The sequence below is a fragment of the Mesocricetus auratus genome, unplaced genomic scaffold (genome assembly GCF_017639785.1).
Source record: "Mesocricetus auratus isolate SY011 unplaced genomic scaffold, BCM_Maur_2.0 Super-Scaffold_6731, whole genome shotgun sequence".
NCBI lineage: Eukaryota > Metazoa > Chordata > Mammalia > Rodentia > Cricetidae > Mesocricetus > Mesocricetus auratus.
The window spans coordinates 5,684,597-5,705,699 of NW_024429185.1; the positions used below are offsets into that span (position 1 = coordinate 5,684,597).

At 44.8% G+C, this 21,103-nt stretch overlaps 1 protein-coding gene and 1 long non-coding RNA gene across 9 annotated transcripts in view; one reads left to right on the forward strand and one right to left on the reverse strand.

The window, feature by feature from the left end:
- Nucleotides 1–21,103, forward strand: part of Csgalnact1 (chondroitin sulfate N-acetylgalactosaminyltransferase 1) — a 340,304-nt gene that overhangs the window by 223,521 nt on the left and 95,680 nt on the right. For all 8 annotated transcript variants that reach the window (XM_021230186.2, XM_013117195.3, XM_013117196.3 and 5 more), the window contains one exon: nt 13,217–14,138. In XM_021230186.2, coding sequence (XP_021085845.1) covers nt 13,505–14,138 — 634 coding nt within the window. In that variant the 5' untranslated portion in view covers nt 13,217–13,504. The remainder of the gene's footprint in view (nt 1–13,216; nt 14,139–21,103) is intronic.
- LOC121139140 lies at nt 1,517–5,649 on the reverse strand. The gene is made up of 2 exons (XR_005875993.1): nt 5,603–5,649; nt 1,517–2,673 (listed from the first exon to the last, which is right to left on the reverse strand). It is a non-coding gene; the product is annotated as an uncharacterized LOC121139140 (long non-coding RNA).

A 21,103-nucleotide genomic window follows, 5' to 3' on the forward strand; every position in this document is an offset into this window, starting at 1 on the left:
CATACTCACCTTTAAGTCAAAGCATGAGCCCTACCCAAGTCTGATATCAGCAGGTTGTCTGTTCTCTTGGGAGACCATGTCCTTTCTCTAGATGTTCTGGCTTCTATGCTCTTCCTTCTTTCCCTGCTTTGAAATGCACACACACACACACACACACACACACACACACACACACACACACAAAATGTTCCCACATTATCCTTTCGTTTTTTTTTTTAAATTCTGTATGTGCTAAGTTGCCCTCTCTGCTCTCTACAATGTAAAGCTGACTGCAGAAAGTCCTTGTAATATTTTAAACTCAGAAGGCCTTCCATCCTTGTGAAGGATGTGGCAGCCAGTTTTTTGTCATTTAATAGATGCCCAAGATCATCACCTCTTTGGACAGGTTGATTTTAGTCAACAGTTTTGCACATCTTGTTCGTGTGATTGTCCCTTTGCTTTGGGGCTGAGCTAAGGCAGCATAGCATGCCAAGACCACACGGTAGAATAAAACCACTAATCTCATGGCTAAGATGCAGAAAGATCAAAGAAAGGGTCAGGGTTTCTCTATCCCCTTGCAGATGTGACCTCCCGCCACTCTGAAGTCCTCCACTAGGCTCTTCATCTTAAAGGTTGTAATACCTGCCAATAGTGCCAAGCCAAGAACTGAGATATCAGCACACTAGCTTTGGGAAGGAAACTGAGAACATGGGCTTTGGGAAGCAAGTCAAATCCCCTACCTAAACCTGTCTCTTGGCCTTGAGAATGGAGATCAGTGAAGCTGCAGGTAAAGCAGGAGGCTCAACCTTTTACCAACTAACCTATGCAAAGCCTTTTCTGAGACTCCCAAAGAGGGTTTTGTGTAACTTTCTTTGTCTCTGAGTCAGCTTGTTTCTCTTTACCTTTGGAGCAGTGTTTTCTATAGTTTGCTTTGCTCTGGGATATCTGAGGCCCTTGGTCAACACTCTGCCTTCCCTTTTCTCTGCTGACATGACCTGTAGCACATTTTATGTGGAAAACAACAGCTCCATTTTGCTTCTTTCTGTGTGGTTTTTCTCTGAATGAAATTGACAACATTTGCCCAGAACTCCAGACTCCGCGCAGCACAGCATGGCGTGACTCACACTGATCTCACCTTGTAGCTGATACTTAGCACTCAACAGCTCCACCCACAATTTGTGTATGACATTGTACTTATTGTGTAGCTTCGAGCATTGCTTAGCTTGTAAGCATTGTTCACTTTTAATTAGTCCCCTCCTTGGTAATTACCAACATGAATTTCTCTGGAAGCTGTGCTGCATGGTCTCAGGACTGGATCCCTCCAGGCAATCGCGTCTCTGTGTCTCCCCCAGCAGCAAGCAGGCTTTGGCTGCTAAAGTGACATTATGGTGCATGGCTATGGCGGTGACTTGAATCTTAAGAAGAAACATAGAACACAGTGCTTGGCATATGAGCACTCCTATTGCAGCCAGTCACCATGCTCATTGACCTAGAGATGTTTTCTTTTACTTTGAAAAGAAGAATGTTTCTCAATCGATTGAAAATCCCACTTGCCAAGGCGCCTTTTAATTAAGATGTCTTGAACTTGATATGCATGTATAATCTTCTGGCTTTTACTCAGGAACACTTGAATGCTGCAGACATTGTGTCCTGGGTCCAGTTGTGGGACAACAATAACAAAAAAGACTCACACTGTTGTACTTCGATATACCATATTAGGAGAGTGTGATTTTGATAGCCAGTGACAAAAATGCGGATGTGAGTCACAACTAACTGGGAAGCAAAGAGTTCAAGCTAGAGAAACAATTCTTCTTTCGTTTGAGATGTTGGAAATGCTCGTTAATGGAAAGTTTCACCTCAAGTTCAGAAACTAGAGAAATGGGCTGCATTAGGTCGACAATGAAGAAAGTGCGCCAGCAAGCAGTTTGGATGATCAAGGCTGTTGGACAGTATAGTCTAGTGGGTACAAGCTGAGGCGGAGAGTCAGCTGGAGCTGTGCTTGGCCACTGGCCCAGGCTGTGCACCTTGGACGAGTCACTTCACCGCTCTAAGCCTCAATTCTCTTATCTTTAATTGGGATAATAAGACTTACCTCATGGGATTAAATGAGATAATGTTTGCAAAGTGCTTAGTCTGATGTCTGGCCCAAAGTAAGTGCTCACTAAGTGGTCATAATTATGAGAAACAGGAGGGTGTAGGAAGTCTTGCTTTAAGGTTTCTTGCTCTGCAGTGCTAGGGTGGCTCTTCACAGCAAGGAGGAAGGAGCAAACTAGGCAGATCCCTCTGCACGGGTCCACAGTGGACTCAGCTTGCGTCTCTGCCTGAGACATTGTACCTCTGGGAAACGGTTCTCTATTCTATCCAGGTCCCATGAGTAGGGTCCTACTATTCTGTCTTTGCACCCCATTGACTCCACATCTGCTGCCTGTGCCAACTGACTTCATCAAAGCTCCCTGAAGCCAGAGTGAAGGTGGTAAGGGGCGGGAATGGAAGACACTTGCATAGAGAGGACCCCTTCTAGCAAGTTTTCTCTACCAAGTTCTACCAGTAAATGAAAACCAAAAGCAGGGAGGGAGAAGGGTTGGAAGTACTTTGCAAGGATGCCCTGTATGCCATCATCGTGATTAATCTCTGTGCCTTCATTTTCTGATTAGCCAACCTCAATTATTTTTCCACGCTTCTCTTGTCCTGCACCTATATAAGAAGAAGTGGTATAAGAAGATTATTTAAACAAACGGGCTTATAGAAGAGGGGCTGGGGGCACCAGGGAGCTTGGGAGTCCTCGACTGAGGAGTAAGCAGTAAGGCAGTCCCATTGGGTTTTGTGTGTGCTGAGAACAGCTATCAGGGACTGGGTACAGGGAAACCTTACAGGGCAGATTCCTGAGACATCTTAAAGCTGAGTCCTGATCCTGTCAGTTAGGAGGGAAGACGAGTGAGCCCCCGGTGATGGTCTGGGTGTGTGGCCAAGCCACAGATGTGGGGACTCCTGGAAGGACACAGCAGAGTCTATGGCAGGAACATCCCCCCTGAACCCAAGGTCCCCTGTAGAGGGAGGGGGCAAAGCAGAGCCTGCTCCACCTCCAGACTCAATCCTGGCAAGAACTCCGTCCTGTGAGTAACTAGGGACCTCAAATAGTACTCCTGTATTTGGTTGATCTACCCGTGAGGAAATATTGTAAACTATTTTATGCATCAATATTTTAGAGATGCTGTTTTGTAAATACACAATGCAATGTTGTAAAACTTGATTGTAACTTACAAGTGAATATATTTACACATCTATTACTGGTTAGAAAGTCACTTCCTGAGCCAGGGAGATGCAAGCATGAGGACGAGTGAGGCATGGGTCTAAGTGTCTCTAACCACAGTTCTGCAGGGGGGGGATGTGCAGCCCCTGTGGCTGGCTAGCTGGCTGGTGAGTGCTGGGTTCGGACAAACCCTGGCTCAAAAGCAAGGTTGGGAGAAGTGGAGGAAGGTGTCTGATGTCAACCCCTGGTTCCCACACATGAGCACATGCATGTAATGCACCCACGTGTATGTGTATGTGTGCATGTGCATGTATGTACACACACAAACACACACATACACACACACACACACACACACACTGGATACCCGAAATGTGCTGTTATTTTTTTGTAAGTTTTGTGGCATGTGTTCCCTGCTGGTTCTAAGGAGGAGATAACAGACTACATAGGCCCTTCTCGATGTGAGGTCTGAGCTGTTGCTCTGTGTTAAGCAGCCTGGTGTCCTCGCTACAGAGAGTCAAAATGTGTTAGACTCTCACAGCCAGGGTGAAATGCTTGGTGGTTGATTGTCGATTCCCTCTGAAAAGCCCATGTCTCACTGAGATTTGGCTTGAGCATCTCTTAATTTAGTCAGCGATAGCTGATGTGCATCGCTCCCTGCATCCACTCCTGCAGCCTCTTTAAGGGCCCCACTGAGACTAGTGGGCTTGGCACACATCTATATGCTGACTAATGACTCCATGGAGCACAGAAACCTGTAATCCAGAAGGAGGTGTGGGAACTGAGAAGCCCTCGAGGAATCTTTCAGTTTGACGTGGACAGGGGAGCTTATAAGGCATCTGTCTGTTTTCAGATTGTTTTACCTACTGTGGAAGTACTCTCGACCTTGAACTAATAAAGCATGCATACCACACAGATTATTATGAGCACAATATAACAGTTTCTAAGGTGGTTGATGACCCTCATTTCAAGAAAAAACAGATGCAAACATGCATTTCTTTTCCTTTTTTTGTTTTTGTTTTTTGTTTTGTTTTTTTGTTTTGTTTTGTTTTGTTTTTTTGGTTTTTCGAGACAGGGTTTCTCTGTGGCTTTGAAGGCTGTCCTGGAACTAGCTCTTGTAGACCAGGCTGGCCTCGAACTCACAGAGATCCGCCTGCCTCTGCCTCCCAAGTGCTGGGATTAAAGGCGTGCGCCACCAACACCCGGCTTATTAATGCTTTTTAAAGATTTTTTGAGACAGGGTTTCTCTATGTAGCCCTGGATGTCCTGGAACTTGCTCTGGAGATCAGGCTGGCTTCAAACTCACTCACAAAGATCCATCTGCCTCTGTCTCCTGTGTACTGGGATTAAATGTGTACACCACCACCGCCCTGCGTGCAAACTAGCATCTTTGTGTGTACATGTGCATGAGAGTAGGACCTGGAAACTCTAGTGTCTTTCAACCCTAATAATGATTTGGCTTTGTCTGACGTTAATTGAAGCTCCCATTGCTTTCTTTTGTAGAGACGTTTGTCACCCTTTGCTGAGCTGTACTGGCTTCTTTTCCTGTGTTTCAGGCTCTCCCTTCCTGCTCTTAGTCTGAGTAGTTAACGCAGTGTCTTAGTCTGAGTAGTTAATGCAGTGTCCAGCAGGAGGTGTGGGGAGTGGACTAGCATGTTGATGAGTAGAGAAACTGCTGTGGGAACTGCTCTACCATGCACGATAAAGTAGAGCCATGTGTCCTCAGCAGTACATCAGAAGCGAAAGAAGACAGAACAGATGGCCCAGGAACGGTGTCTGCATGTCTCATGTGAGCACCACAGTGGACTTTCATGTCACTTCATACCAGGCACAGAGTGCTCCACCATCCTTGAGTCATGTGACCTGCATCATTTATGATAGTCACCTACTTCTAAGAAGTAGACTCCAGGGTTTTGGACAGGGTTACTCTAGAACATTATTCAATTCTACTCTGAGTGTATTAGTTGCCCACAGTTCTTGATGCTAAAAATAAAAGAGAATTGGTTAGTCAGAAACACAAGTGCAATCTTGGGCTTTGGAAACAGGTGCCGAGGCAGGAAGGACATTGAGATTCACAGGGTTTTGATGCCAGACCTTTGGTTTTTAGGTTGGAAAACAAGGCTGACAGCTTATTTGAGCCTCTGTTGCCCAAATGGAGCTGTGATGATAGCATCTTTCTGACCACATAAGATTAATATTTCCTAGGAAACAAAGAGTGTTAAAACATACTGCAAAGTAAAGAAAAAAATAATCATGCTACTTGAGAGTTTGCATTTTGTGTGAGTTTTTAAGCCTGTAATTCTATGCATTAACTCTCTACTTATACATAACAAATTATCCCCAAACCTGGAAGTTTAAAATACAGATACTTACCACATCTCACAAGAGCTTGGGAGTAGTTGCTTAGCTTGATGGTCTGGTTCAGTCTTTCATGAGGTTGCCATGAAGTTGCTGTCATTTCCACATTTGACTATGACTTCAGAACCCTTCTCTATCCCCATTGGCTGGCCTGTCTCAGTTCCCCACTGGGTATTGCCTGCGGTTTCAGTTTATTACTTCATACTCTGTCATAAATAGATGGGAAGAAGAGGGAGAGAAGGAGAGAGACAGAAAGAGAGAGAGAAATATACATAGAGAGAGAATATGAGAGAGTGATTACCCAGAGTAGAAGCCACAGTCTCATGATGGGACAAATGCCACACCGTCTTTTCTGCCCCATTTTGCTGGTTACTCACATCAAACTCCAGGTACAACTGGGACAAAACAGATGGCGGTAGGAATGCCAGGGTGCAGCATTCTAGAAAGGCCATCTTGGAATATGGCTGCCACCGTCCACACACAGGAATGGAAGAGAGGCTCTGAGGTGAAGGGGACCTTGCATCTAAGCACAGCTGACGGTGTTAGATTATATCCATTTTGGAGAGCATTTGCAACTCCGTGTAAGGACAAGAACCCTTACATATTATCCTTTCCATGCTTCCCCGCGGTGTTGTGTTTATCCCCGAGATGTGATTTGGTGTATGGTCTAAGTGGTACAGTCAGTCCTTTGCCTGGAGCCTCATTTGCTTCCTTGCAGTCAAGGAGATTCCTGTATGTTCCAGAGTAGGGTGACTGGCATGGTGGTGTTGGGGTATCCACCCACTGCTTCCTGATTCAGCAGACACTGCCCGTTTCTTTCCACCACCCCTTGGCTTCCCTGCACACGGGGGTGGAGAGGTCATGTTGAATTTACTGCATCCTTGAATAGGTCCCTTTATCACTCACAAGGCCTGTCGTAATGCCACACCACACTGCCTGACCTGGTCTTTCCATGACGCCACCGTTTTTTTTCTGTGTGCTGTGGAATCTGACAGCATTTTATCCACAGGGCTTGTTCTGCAGTCCTTCATGATGTATGAGCTTCTTGTAGACTCAAATAGACTTTTGCGGGTGTCCTATCATAACACACAGCTTTTGTGACCAAAAAGCCTAGTGAGAGGGAAATGTCAGCACCCTTCCTGATGTCAGTGCCAGTCCTGAGTACAGGAGTTCCGGTATCCACTGTGTCTCCGGGGCAGCTTGTAGGCTCTGGTCAGTTACATCTCCTGGGAGCTGAATGGGAACAGTACCCAGGGCCACCTCCATGTCTGAACAGATACTGAGATACTGCTGATTCCTGTCATTGACCCCAGGTTTATTCATTTTTACTTATTTCCTTAGGCCTTGTTCTCATCCTGATATCATAGTAGCTGGGAACAGGGCACTGATATTTTACATCTGTTTTAATGGCATTCATTTGGGGCTCAAATCACAGATTTTTAAACAGACACCATTTCCTACAAATGCTTATAAATTGGATGAAGATGGAATTTGTACTGAACTCATCGTGTTCTCTCTTCCTTCCTGTCTCTCTGTCCTGCGCGCGCACACACACACTCATGTGCACACATGTACACCTGTGTGAGTGCATCTGCATCTGAGTCTGCGCCTGTGTCAGCATCTGTTTAGTCAGAGAAGCCAGCAACCTTGAATGTGGGGAGCCGTCCATCCACCGTTTTGATACGAGGTCCCTCACTGGGACCCGAGACTCACAAATTAGCTTAGACTGGTGATCAGCAAGTTCCAGAGATCTGCCTGTCTGTGCCTCCCCTGTGCTACCTGCAAACTTTTTTACTTGAGGGCTGGGAATCAGACGCAGGTCCTCATGCCTGTACAGGAGGCTTTTCCCAACTGAACCATCCTGTAACCTGTTGTTTTATTGGGGGTGGGCTGTCTGTTCATATACAAAGACAATCCTAGCTGAAGCCAATGTTGCTGGGTCACTGTTGTGCTCACCAGAGGTCTGGGGAAGTCCCCAGATGTTCCTTGGTACCGGTGAGTTGTCAGGGCTGTTATCCACTTTCTACTTGGAGTCTGAAGAGATTGAATCCATCGATAGATTCCTTTTCATAGGCTCATTATGTCCTTCAGAAAGCCAGTCTTCAAAACTCAGGAAATGCTGCCAATTCCTATGTATTATAAAGCCCTTAGGGTTATTCTAATGGGAGGGGATAGAGCCTCACCCTCACTGAGAATATTCAGCGTGTGAGAGTCCTGGCCCTACTCAACAGGCACAGACACTTCCCAGGAGACTATGGAGAAGCTCCTCCCCCAAATGGGGCCACTCTCAGAGCTCATAAGAATGGCATTGTGCTTTATGTATCCATCAGTCCAATTGATAAGTACAGAGGCAAGATGTGGCACATCTCAGACTCGTCCATAGGGGCTAGCCGGGACCGGGTAAAACCATCAGTGAGGATGAGTGTGTAAAATGTAAGTGGCAAGCAGCCTGGTGAACACAAGGATTTCTGACTATTATAAAACCCAAGGGCCCACTTATTTTCAGCCAAGCATCCCAAATCAGTTAATGGCAGGCTTGTCTTCTTCCCCCACATCCCTCCCTGTCTCCTGGATTTCATGAGAAACTTAGTGGAGCTGGAAATCTCAGTTCTTTGTCTAAGTGTTTTAAACAATAGCGCAGTGCGACTGTGATTTCATAAAGCTGTATTTTTACTGTCATCTCGAATGTGTAGTAGTCCTTGGTAATTGCATGGTACTTCCCATCTGCAAGACAGTAAACACTTTATACACATTAAATCGAATTCTCCAACTCCTCTGCCAAGACCAGAGATTGTGTTGTGTCTTCACAGACCCACTGGCTCACCCTTGTCTTGCTGAAGTGTCTTTTCTGAAGGCGACAAAGCTGGGAAAGTGACACCCGCTCTAAGAATGGCATACTGCAGGGCTAAGTAAAATGTCTGAGTTTTCCACAGAAGGTAGACGCAAAGGATTAGTGTTTCCTGACAGTAGCAAGCAAATGCCTGTCTATCAGCCTCTGACCATCACCAGTTACCATGTTTGGTTACAGGTTAGATTCCTAGAAACATTATGTCCATTAAAGGATGCAGAATGTTGCTTCTGATGCATTGTCTGTTCCCAATATTTTATAAAGAAAAAAATTGCCGACTCTTTGGCATCCTATTTTTTCTGCCTAATTGTTCTTCCATTCTGTAGTCTGTTCACTCTGCTGAGAATTTCCTTTGCTGTGAAGAAGTTTCTAATTTCATATAACAATGGTTGTCAATTCCTGAGGCTATTTTTTTTTGTGCTTTTGGGAGTCTATCTAGATAGTTTTTGCCTATACCTGCTTTTTGTTTTCTGTGTTTATTTCTAGTGATTTCAGCATTTCTGGTTTTAATTTAATGTTTGTTCACTTTAATTTCACTTAACGCCCACTTTGAACTGATTTGTACAGGGTGAGAGGTATTGTTATGATTTTTTTCTTCTTCATGTCAATATCTGTTTTGCCAGAATCATATATTAGGTAAGATGGGTGTTTCCAGTGATGCTTGTGACAATTTTGTCAAACATTTGGTGTTCATAGCTGCGTGGGGCTATTTCTGGGTTTGTTTTATGTTCCATGGCCTGCATGCCCATGCTTATGCCAGCATCACGTTGTCTTTGTCACTCTGGGTCTGCGCAATAGATCGAAGTCCCATGCTGCAATAACTCTGGTGCCATTCTTTTTGCATAGGATTGCATGGCCACCTGTGATCTCTGTGTTCCTGTATGAAGTTTAGGACCTCCCCCCACTAATTATATGAGGAATATCATTTGAATTTTGATAGAAATTGAATCTGTACATTAATTTTGGTAGTGTAGCCAAAATTAATGTGCTGGAAAGGGGAATGCTGGAACAAAAGTGGGGAGAGGAGGAGGAAGTTGGGGAGTTGAGTGATTGGGGGAAATGAACCCAAAGTATGCAGGAAAATGCTACAGTGCCACCTGTTACTTTGCGTGCTGATTAAAATGGAAAAGGCCTGTTGGCTCACACAATATCTCGGTGCCCTTGGCTCCTTCTCCTCTTTTTCTCTGATGAGTGGAGTGCAAGTAACCTAATGAATTTCCAACACCACACTAACTAAACCTCAAAATGTATTTAATTTGTGTGCACACGTGTGTGTATATATACAAGAAAGTTGGTTTGCTCATTCTACCACATGGGTCCAGGGGATCAAAACCAGGTCCAGGCTTGACAGAAGGAACATTTACCTGCTGAGTCACCACACTGCAACCCCCAATCCTTGTAAGCAAAGGACTCATGGGTATAACTGATAGCCTATAGTTTTAATTTTCTTCTCATCTTTGTTGTTGTTATTGCTTGAGACAGGGTCTCTCTCCATAGCTCTGACTGTCCTGGAACTCACTGTATACCAGGATGAACTCAAAGTCAGAGGTCTGCCTGTTTCTGCCTCCAGAGTGCTAGAATTAAAGGCACATGCCACCACTGCCCTAGTTTTAGTTTTCTTAACCATAGTCGTAATGCATTGCTCCAGTTAAACCAACACGACTTCAATCCATTATGCAAATGTAACATTTATTCCATTAAAATTTGTTAGTGAGATTGCATTTCTTAAGTTTCCACAGCACAATAAATTGTGTTGAATGTTCCATTTCTTTGTTTTTTGATTTTCTTATTTTGTCTGTAATGACAATGTATTTAAAATAAAAGTCTTTAAAATGGCAGAATAATGTGATAACATGTCCTCACTGATAATTTAATACTTGGCTATAATGAGCTTGTCTGAGAAATTTCATTAAAAACAGCAAGGTGCCTGAGCATCAAAACCAAGATGGTTTTAATCACAGAATTATAGTAATTATACAAATCCTGAGATTTTCATCAGACTTAAAAGGCTTCCGAGGGCAAGCATGCACTTTAAACCGTGTACTAATAACTATGTATTGTTCTAAATTATAGTTGAGAGACTCCTTGGGGCCAGAGAAATTCTAGAGAATTATCAGAGAGAAAACAATATATATTAAACTTTTACAGAAAGTGGAGCCATTAATAATTTTGTTGGTGTGGGGACATTAGTCAGAGGCGTGTCTCCTGGGCAGTGCAAGAGAACCTCCTATGTGTGAGCATCAAAGGCAGCAGGTGCATGATACATTCAAGACTGGCCAGCGAGCCTGGACCATCACCATATCTCAAGCCAGAGAATGACTGCAGAACCTCTCTCCACCATGGATGGCATCTGGAGTTGCAATTTCTTCCCATAAATCCTGGGGCACAATATTAAGAAAACAAGTAATTATTGGACCATAATCTGGACTACTGAGGTTGAGAAAGGACACTGTAAAAATAATTTCATCATGCAGGGATTATTTAAAATACCATTTTCATATAATGGCAAAGTGCAGGCCTTCCTTGACTTTAAGAGACCTTGTATGTAAAGATACACACAGGAAGGTTCTATAAAAATATCCTTAAACAAAAACATTTATTTGATCTTTTAATTGGTTTATTGATTAGTTTATCGCTATGATGACTAGGATGATCTAAAAGGGAGAACACTTCAAAACTAGCGTGTCAAGAGATGTTGTCTGTGGTAGAGGAGGGAGAGAGGGTGGCCTTGAGGACATGGAGATGTTGAGTCTGGCTTGCTCCTCCTTTATTACAAGGATTGGCTGTTGGGGTGCAGTCATTCTAAGAACTACTAATGACTAAGCAAGACACAGAATCCTCATACAGGCTAGAAGGGGCAGCGTCTCATCTCTGCTCTCCTAAACCCATCCCTTTCTGTGGTGAAGTCCTCTTTGCCACTTACAGGAATGACTGGACACAGATCCCTCTGACTGTGTTACCATCAACACATTGTGCCTTCATATTTGAATCCTGGTACTTCCTTACGTGTTCAGAAAGCTCAGTGTCTATTCTGATGGCAATTAGGCCTGTCCCAGAAGACAGCACACAGGTATCCACACGTGTCTGCAGCCCTCTCTCTCCCTGCTAGACAGCTCCAATGGAGAAGTCTGCTGCTAGTGATTTCAGTGTCACTGAAGTTTTGCTTTGGAGCATTCAAATATGTGTCACCATGAAGAATCACAATATACTGTAAAGAAGAGACGAGTCAAAACATCAGTCTCAATTCTCAACAGAAGTACGGTTTGCATTTAGCAATGGTTCCCACCCATCTTCTCAGGTGCTCATGGGGTCGAGCGGTCTTGTTGTGCTCTGATTTACAGATACACTTATACTTAATTATCTGCCATAAACAATTTCCATAAATCTTGTGGGGGGCAGCCAATTGACTATTGATTGCCATAGTGAATGAGGCGTCAGTATCTTATGCAGTGGGTTGCAACTTCATGTAACTGAATGCGGGGTTAATGAGAAATTCAGCAACTGTAAGGTTTCTAGACATGCACTGAGCAAAATTACTTTGAAATCTGATGCCCAATGAATCTATATGCTTCTAGCTGTATTCATCCAAGCTGTGCTGGGAGACTTCATGGAAGTCTTGATTCTCAAGATAAAACACATGTACATTGCACTGCACATACTGTTACGCCACAAAACAACAGTGAATGCCCGAAACACCTCAGCTCAGAATTATGTTATGAATTTCAGTGTATTTATTGCACATGCAAAATCTTCCCCTCTTGTCAATACATGTTGGCTTGATTGTAGTAAACAAAGACTTTTAGTATTTTCCCTCTGCTGTTCCTCAGAATGTAAGTATCAAATTAGTGTATCTTGGATTTGATTGTGTTGAAATGCTTGGTTTAAATAATCTCTATATGAGTTTTCCAATAGGGTTTCATAAATAATGACTAAACAAAATGTTGCCTTGGGATCAGGACAACATTTTCGACAAATTTCTGAAAAGCTTTAAACAGACTTGTGCTGGTTTTTATTACACATTTAAGCAAAGTGCTTTACTTAGCATCAGTGAATATAGAACCAAAATATTGATCAATTGTTCTACAAAATGATGAACATGAGTTTTCCAACCTGCAGTACCAAATATTCAGCCAAAATCGTATTACGTCCAGTAACCACATCCACCTAATTAATATGCAGATTATGTTGTGCATAATTATGTGTGTGATCTAACAAAGCTTGCCTGAAGATCAGAATGCAAAGCTAGCCATAGGCGTAGAAGTAGGCAATGATGGCACATGCCTTTAATCCTAGGACTCAGGAGACAGAGGCAGATGGATCTCTATGAGTCCAAGGCCACCCAGGGCTACATGAGAGTGAATCAATCTAGAAGAGAAACAGAGTTCACACCTTCAATCCCAGCACTAAAGAGGTATGTAAGTCAGGAGCAGGACATTCAGAATTCACGGGGCAATTAGTCTCCAGACACATTGAGGACAGAATCCCCCTTCCAACCTTGGTAGAGGAAAGAGCTCCGGTGGCTTGGCTGTTGGGCTTCTCTGATCTTCAGTGGCTTTATTAGATCCTAGACAATCTACCACCACACACACCTGCTTAATCTTCGATAAATGTTGACATTATATGTATTGAAATAAACATATGACTCATGGTGACTAAATATTTGACTTGTGTTCTTATTTTATGAATCTATATATTTCGGGTCAGGTGAAAAGGGACCCTGAATGTAAACAGTTAAAGTCTGAATGGAAACACTAAGGGGCCCTGTCTTTGTGTCTTCTCAGGTCCCCCTCACCTTCGGCACATCAGGAAGACTATGATGGGAACAAATGAAAGAACTTGGAGGTCCCATTTAACTGGTTGCTTCTGCCTAGAAGATCTTCCTTTGGAAACAGGAGAGCCGTCTTTGTGTCATGATTGACTCCCGAAGGCAGGCCACGTTCTAGAAGGAAATGGATGAAACTGGTCCCGGGGGCTTCAGAGGCACTGGGCTCTAACCAGGAAAGCCCTTGTGTGGGGCCTTTCCGGCACCCTGGGATGCTGCACACGCTGGACGTATGGCCTGCGCCTGAATGAGGATGGTCCGTCGTGGGCTGCTGGGGTGGATCTCTCGGGTAGTGATTCTGCTGGTACTTCTCTGCTGTGCCATCTCTGTCCTCTACATGTTAGCCTGCACCCCAAAAGGCGACCAGGAGCAGCTGGGACTGCCCCGGGCCAATGGCCCCACAGGCAAAGACGGCTACCAAGCAGTGCTCCAAGAGCGCGAGGAACAGCATCGCAACTATGTGAACAGCCTTAAGCGACAGATCGCACAGCTCAAGGACGAACTGCAGACACGCAGTGAGCAGCTCCGCAGCGGGCTGGACCAGGCCAGCGATGCCACTGGCCTGCGTTCAGGCTGGGACCCTGCCCCCAAAGCCCAGGCCGATCTGCTGGCCTTCCTGCGCGGGCAGGTGGACAAGGCCGAGGTCCATGCAGGTGTCAAACTGGCCACCGAGTACGCTGCCGTGCCTTTTGACAGTTTCACCCTGCAGAAAGTGTACCAGCTGGAGACCGGCCTGACCCGCCACCCTGAGGAGAAGCCGGTGAGGAAGGACAAGCGAGACGAGCTGGTGGAAGCCATCGAATCTGCCCTGGAGAGTCTGAACAGCCCTGGGGAGAGCAGCCCACACCAGCGTCCTTACACGGCTGCCGACTTCATAGAAGGTTTGACATACTTTCAGATTTTGGGGAGTCGGAACCGGGATTAAGAAGACACTTCTGAAGGGTTTTATGAGGGAGATATTGTAGGTGTGTTGTTGAGTTTTTTATAAAAACACTTAATTTCTCTCTTTCTCTTGGAAACTACCCTAATTACAGTTCAGTTGCTCTGTCTTAGAAGAAGGTGCAACTTCATGCTTTGGACGGTAAAGCACTTGCCTGGACGGTGTGAAAACTTGAAGTTCAGATTCTCCACACCAGGATAGGCAGCTCATAGTTTTGATAAAAGACCTTGTAGGACAAAATCAGTTGGAGAACAATTGAGAAGACACCTGTTGTCATACTCTGATTTCCACATACAAGTTCATGTGTGCATATTATCATACACACCCACCCACACCCACAAAAGGAAAGAGTTAAAATATAGACGTAAAACTCTGAGACCCAAGTAGACTATGCAAGCCATTTCATTGTGTCCTTTATTCTAGACACTTCTAGGAACTGGGTTGGGCTGTGAGACCCAGAGGCCAGCAGAGAGCGAGGCATTTACATGTCAGACCCTGTTGGAAGCATGCTGCATGCACCCTTTATGTTCAGCAGGACCCCATTTAGGGGACAAGGAAAAGGGAGTGCTTATTAATTAAGGGAAGAACTGGAGCTACAGATCACAAGTGACAGAGCCAGGATGTGAACCAGAGAAGCCTGAGCCCCGAGTGTGCATCCTTAACTACAGGGTCACATGTAGATTGTCACAGCTGATGGAAATGAGAGGAGTGGCTGACTTCTTTCATGGGGGCAAGTCAGTCTGGGACTGAGTGTGTTTGTGTCTGATTCTTTAGGAGACACTCTCCCTGTCTACTTTCTTAGAAGACTCATTGCCATCTTCTTAATTGACACGTTATTACTAGTTCAGAAACATCTACTAATCTGGAACAAGCCTTTGAGAGCATCTAGTTCCATTACTCAACATCTGGATAAAATCTTCTTCAACATGGCCAGAATTATAGCTGTGTCTTTTTAGCTGTTACCTTTTCTGTCAGGAAACCATGCCATCGCCCCCAGGAGAGACAGTTTTTCTTCAGTCAAAAATTCTTCCAAGCAGCGGAGACAGCTAAGACAGTCAAGTGGTCAAGTGTTTGCATTGGAAGTGTAAGGACCTGAGTTCAATCCCCCAGGACTCCCCACCACCACCCCACACAAAGCCAGGTGTGGTGGTGTACACTGGCAATCCCAGTTCTAGGGAGGTGGAGACAGGCACATCACTGGTGCTCACTAGCCAGCCAGCCTAGTCTACCTGGCAAGTTCCAGGCCAGTGTGAGACCCTGGTTTCTACATGCATGTATCTACACATATGAACCACACGGGCACCTACACATATGAGCCACACGGGCACCTACACATACAAGCCTATCTATGCATGTGTGCCTATGAAAACATACATGTATGCATGTGTGTGCCCGTGTGCACGTGAGCATACCTGCACATACACATACACACACACACACACATACACACACAGTCCTCTGTTATTTCTTTTGCTCTCTTCATACACTTGGCTATCTTACAATTTTTAAAGTTTATATCTGAGCCATAAATTCATGAACTTTTAATATGGAATCATTTTTTCACATACTTAGAGGCAGGTAAAGAAATCACTTACATGATCAATCTTTTGGTGAGAGGACTTTTGTAATTCATGTGTTTGAGATATAAAACGACAACGCATCTCTAGCCACTCACTAGTGTAATAATGAGCACAGGATGAGCATTCAGTAAGAGTTCAGGTTAGGATGCAGCAGCATCACATTTAGAGTTTATGAGGTGCTACTACATATATTACCTTACTAGCTGACCCTCGGGGGATATCATGAAACATTATTTTATAGGAACCACTGCTCTGCCACGCTCCCCTGAGAATGCTACAGATTGCTGCCCACATACATAGCAATTTGAAAAGAACTTGATTACAAATCAATGCCTGCAGCTTGGAAAGTTTACCCTGTTGATTTTCAATCTGCCTTCATTTTTGAAATCTCTGTCTGCTTTTCTTTATCTGGTCTTGATATGTAAGGCCAGTCTTTCTTAGTCAGCAGGGACACCAACCTGGCTTTGTTTGCTCTGAGATCTAGCTATCTGGTAGAAACGCTCTCACCCAAACTGCCTGGTGTTGGGTCCATGTATAATACACAGCTGACACTCCTAGGGAGACCAAGTCACATGGGGCTTCTGAGTTTAGTATAACTCTAGATAATTATGCTCATGTGCTGAATAAATGAAGACAAAACTCTAAATATATTTGTGTGTGACTAATAGTTATAAAAGCTCAAGTTATTTAATTTTTAAATTGTTGTCCATAGCAAAGCAACATGGGGGCCATCTTTTATGGTCACAGGAAGTGAGGCATTTGGGAAGAATCCAAAAGTCAGAAGAAGATGCAGGAAGCAGAATTTAAGTTCAACATCAGGAAGAAACTGGAAACAGTGTTGCCTCAGAACTGAGTGTGGTTCCTGTCACTACAGAACTAGCTGGAAGACTGTTCACTGGGGTTGTCAATTGTGATTTCTTAATGCAGAGAGGTGGTTGGACTGGATTATGCTTCTCAGTCTTGGCTCACTTTCCTCTCATCTACTCAAAGTGAAAGAAGCAAATGGAAAAAGTCCACTTGAGATCTGTTTTATATAATGCGCTTGAGCAGTAATAAGGACTTTGCTAGGAGTAATATATTTTAAACAACTTATTTGCATTTCTAAACATAACTGGAGAGAAAGCGATTTTGTCTGATGTATGAGACTTTGGTGGTCCCAAGTTGGAGTCATTTTGTGAAAATCCATGGGAAATTAAGTTAAACAGGAGTGTTCTGTGTGCTCAGGGGATTCTAAATGAAGTCATCAAATCTGCCTGCCGGTGGGCTAGCAAGCCAAGGATGGGCTGCTTGTGGGTGGGTGCATTGGTTTCTTCTCCTATCACCATGACCAGATCCTTTACAGCTCAGGGGTTTATTTGGGCTAACAAGTTTTAGGGAATATAGTCAAGCATGGAGGAAAAAGCATGGTGGGAGGCAGATCCAAGATGCAGGTGGATACCCCTCACCAACATGTCAGTGGAACAAGAAGCAAGGAACATACAGGAAGTGGGCTGGAGCTGTAACGCCTCAAGACTCTCCTCAAGTTACTCACTTCTTCCAGCCAGACTCCACCTCCTAAAGGTTCCACAACCTTCCAGAGACAGCACCACTCAGTGGGGACTAAGTGTTCAGACATACGAGGCCCTGGGAACATTTCATGTTCAAATCAAAACACTCCTTAAAGAAATAATAAAACCCTATGGGGTGGAAGCTTCCAGGTAACGGTGGTATAAAAATTAGGCGAGGCAGGTGACATGAGCATGGGGTTCTATGTGACTTCCAACGAGACCCTTAGATGCCTTGAGAAATGTCCTGGCCCCTGTCAGTGAGAAACTTGCTGTGCATGTCTGCCAAGGCTCTTACTAGACTCAGGTGGAAGAGTGCTCTGCCAGCCACTCGCTGGGTGACCAACGGCAAGTCACCTACCCTACAAAAGGAGAAATTGAGAGCAAACACTTACAGCATCTGGTGTTGCTGTGACATCTCTGTCCTTCTGTAGAGCTTGCAGAAGGGGAATAGCACACTTCTGCCTGCATAATTTATTTTCTTAGGATTTGCTATTTGTCCCTAAAATCCAAGGAGAGCAATGGTTATCTGTGTTCAGGGTATCTTACAGGGACTGAGTTTTGTGTTGGATTCTCATTCAATAGCATTAATTTTTTGGGAGCTGTTAGGGAAGAGAAGTGGACATCAGGCTGTAACAGGCCCCTGCCTTGGAATGTCTAAGTGTTCATCTCCTCGTTTCTTTGCATTTTATTACTTATCCCTTCAGAGGAGGACACATACGGTGGCATGCTATTGTCATTTGTCTTTGATTTTGTGTTTCGTTAAAAGAGTAGAGGATGTTGGCATCATTTCACAAAACAATTTACCTTGCTAAATCTTCTGCAATCCTAGCTGGGCGGTGGTGGCACATGCATTTAATCCAGCACTTAGCAATCAGAAGGTAGAGGCAGGAGGATCTCTGTGTGTTCAAGGCCAACCTGGTCTACAGAGTGAGTTCCAGGACAGTCATAGCTATTACACCGAGAAACCCTGTTCTGAAAAACCAAAACTAAACTAAAATAAATCTTCCGCAATCCAGGTACATGACAGTGTGACCTCTACATGAGTTTTTAGTGTCTGTTATCCCAGCAGGGTTATTCTGTCCCTAGCCTGTGAAGCTTTCCTTCCTGCCACTACTGCAGGCTTAGTGGCATGACAAGAGAGTTCAAATGACTCAAATTGGGGGTGCGATGGATTCAAACTCTGATCTATCAGAAAGATTCTCAAGGTGCTAAGGTTTGAATTTACCCCTCCAAAAATTCAGATGTTGACAGTGTGTCAGTCTTGAAGGCTTGGGCACTGAGGGATTAAAGCCTCACGCCTATGACTGCTGTCTTTACAGAGAGGCTTCTGGCAACATTCAGCAGCTGCCTTCCACTTTCACCACAGGGGGGGGCCTGCATCCCTCCCCAGAGGATGCAGGATCCACAGACCATGAACCTGCAGCAGGATCACCTTGAGCTTCCAGGAGTCCAACACTGTGAAACAGTACATTTCCATCCTTCACAAGTTATCCTGCTTCAGGGATTTTCTTGTAGCAATGAAATTGACTATGAGAGAGGTACCATGAGATATATATTAAAACCAGCAATTTGGAGGGTACCATATAACTTTGTAGCAGGTTTCTCAGTCAGTCCTGACCTCCTGTCCATTACAACCAAGACTTCAGGGAGCTTTTGAGTTCTGGAGATCCATTCATTGCTTGTCACCATGTGACTTCCAGGGGACACTGTGACACTTTGCTCAAGCTTGCCTTGTCACATCAAATGCAACTCTAGGTGTGGATTTTAGCAACCTACCGGTGAGCTACATGCCAGGGATGACACTGGGCAGGAAAGGAGCTCTTCCCTCAGCAATGGTGTCAGGGAAATGACTCCTGTTAGCCACTTGGCGATGAGGCAGAAATGATATGATGCATTGGAATGAATTGCTGTGCATCTGGGGATCCAGCTGCAGAAATAGGGAATAGCAGGGTTTCTGTACCCCGGGTGACCTTGACTTGTGTTTTACGGTGTAGTGGTACATGGGGGGACTGTGGCGAACATGAAAGCGAAGTGTGTAGGGTCTTCGGGTACACCTCAGAGTCCTAAGCTAGTGTCTACAGGAAATTGAAGGCATAGACCTTCTGACATTGGTTCTGCTGGAAGAACAGCACTAGTCTGCTCTTAAGTCATAAGCCGGCCTGTGAGGGATCAACCTCCTCTCTGTCTGTCTATCTGTCTGTCTGTCTCTCTCTCTCTCTCTCTGTCTGTCTCTCTCTGACTCTCTCTCTCACTTATCTAACCTCTACTGCTCTTCAATCTCATTTGTTTGCTGATTTTTTAATTTCCTATACAAGGGATAAATGACACACACTCTGGAATTAGAGATAAGAGGCTTAAGTGCAGGTAAATAGCTCAGAACTGCATGTGGTGGGATAAATTCCTCCTGTGCTGATGTCAAAAAGGAAAGTAGCTTTGGTTTCTTTCCAGTGGGCAGGAATCCAACTTCTAGGCCCTCCATCCAGACCCTCCATATGCAAGGGTGCCTGCTAGAAGAATACACTGCTGTTGCACAAGTGTTTGCTGTCCTCCATCTTTATTTTGTTTTGAGATTTGCGACTATGTGGCTGATCCTACCTCTCCCAGTGGGAAAGTAGGGAGGGATAGTAAAAGCAGGAAGGCATAGTAAAGAAGGAAGGGCATTGGTATCAGACAATCAACTCCACAGTTCTGACATCTTGGCAGAGGGTCAGTTCCATCTGCTTCGTGGAAGTGGAAAGTATGGAACCTGTATAAGATGTGCAATTTGTTATAAGATTGAGAAACTGTTGAGAATGCGATTTTGTGATTGGCAGTTTTATTAGCCGTATTTGAGGTAAGTTAGTTCCTGCTGAGACTTTAAAAGTTAGCTTCCACTGTTCTTGACTTACCTTCTACCTTAACAATGTGTTGTGAGAGACTCTGGGGTGTAGCTCAGTGCAGGGGCACTTTCTTAGTATCGGGTTCTATCCCCATTAAAGAGAAAACAAGAGAATAGGAAGAGAAGAGAGAGAGGCCATGAAGAAGGAAGAAGAGACTGAGGGAGGGGGAGGAAGGGGGAAGAAAGGAAAGGAGGAGAAAGAGAAGAGAGGGGGAAGGGAATAAGGGCAAAGAGAAGAGAGGTAGGAACATAAGGGAAGACAGGAGAAGGGTAAGGAAGGGAAGAAGAAGGGAGGGAGGGAGAGAGGGAGGGAGGGGAAGAATGGATAGTTGAATAAAGGGAATTCGTGATACTGTGGGAGAACCAGGATGGAAGAAGTAGGCTTTGATAGAACTCCATGGAGGATAAGGGGCCTGGGGCATGGCACCGGTTGGAAGGCCATGTGAGCTATGAGGGTTAGGGAACAGGGCAAGGGCACCTTTATACACACGTGTACCTGGGGATGTGCCAGGCCTGCTGCTCACAACTCACCTCAACCTTCTAAGCCACGCTGGAGGTAAAGTGTTGCTCCTGGAAAAGGAGTCATTTGCAACCTGGCTCTGGCTTCTTCAGTTAGGGAATAGATGGGCCCCACCCCCAGGCTTCAGCATGCATGTGTGGAATGCCCCCTCTGTGCGCAGAGGGTCCCAGCTATTTGAGAACTAATCAAGGAATAAACCCAGCCCTGGTGAGCTGCTTATGCAGAGAGACAAAACGCTGAGGGAGGAAGACTTGAGTGGAGGGAACCCTTAGTGCCAAGAGCTTTAGAACCAGGAGCAGGGAGTAGCTGAGAGGTCAAGGGAGAGGTTGGAGGTGGTGGGGCCTCAAGGACTAGGATGGCACCTGGGGAGGGAAGATGAAT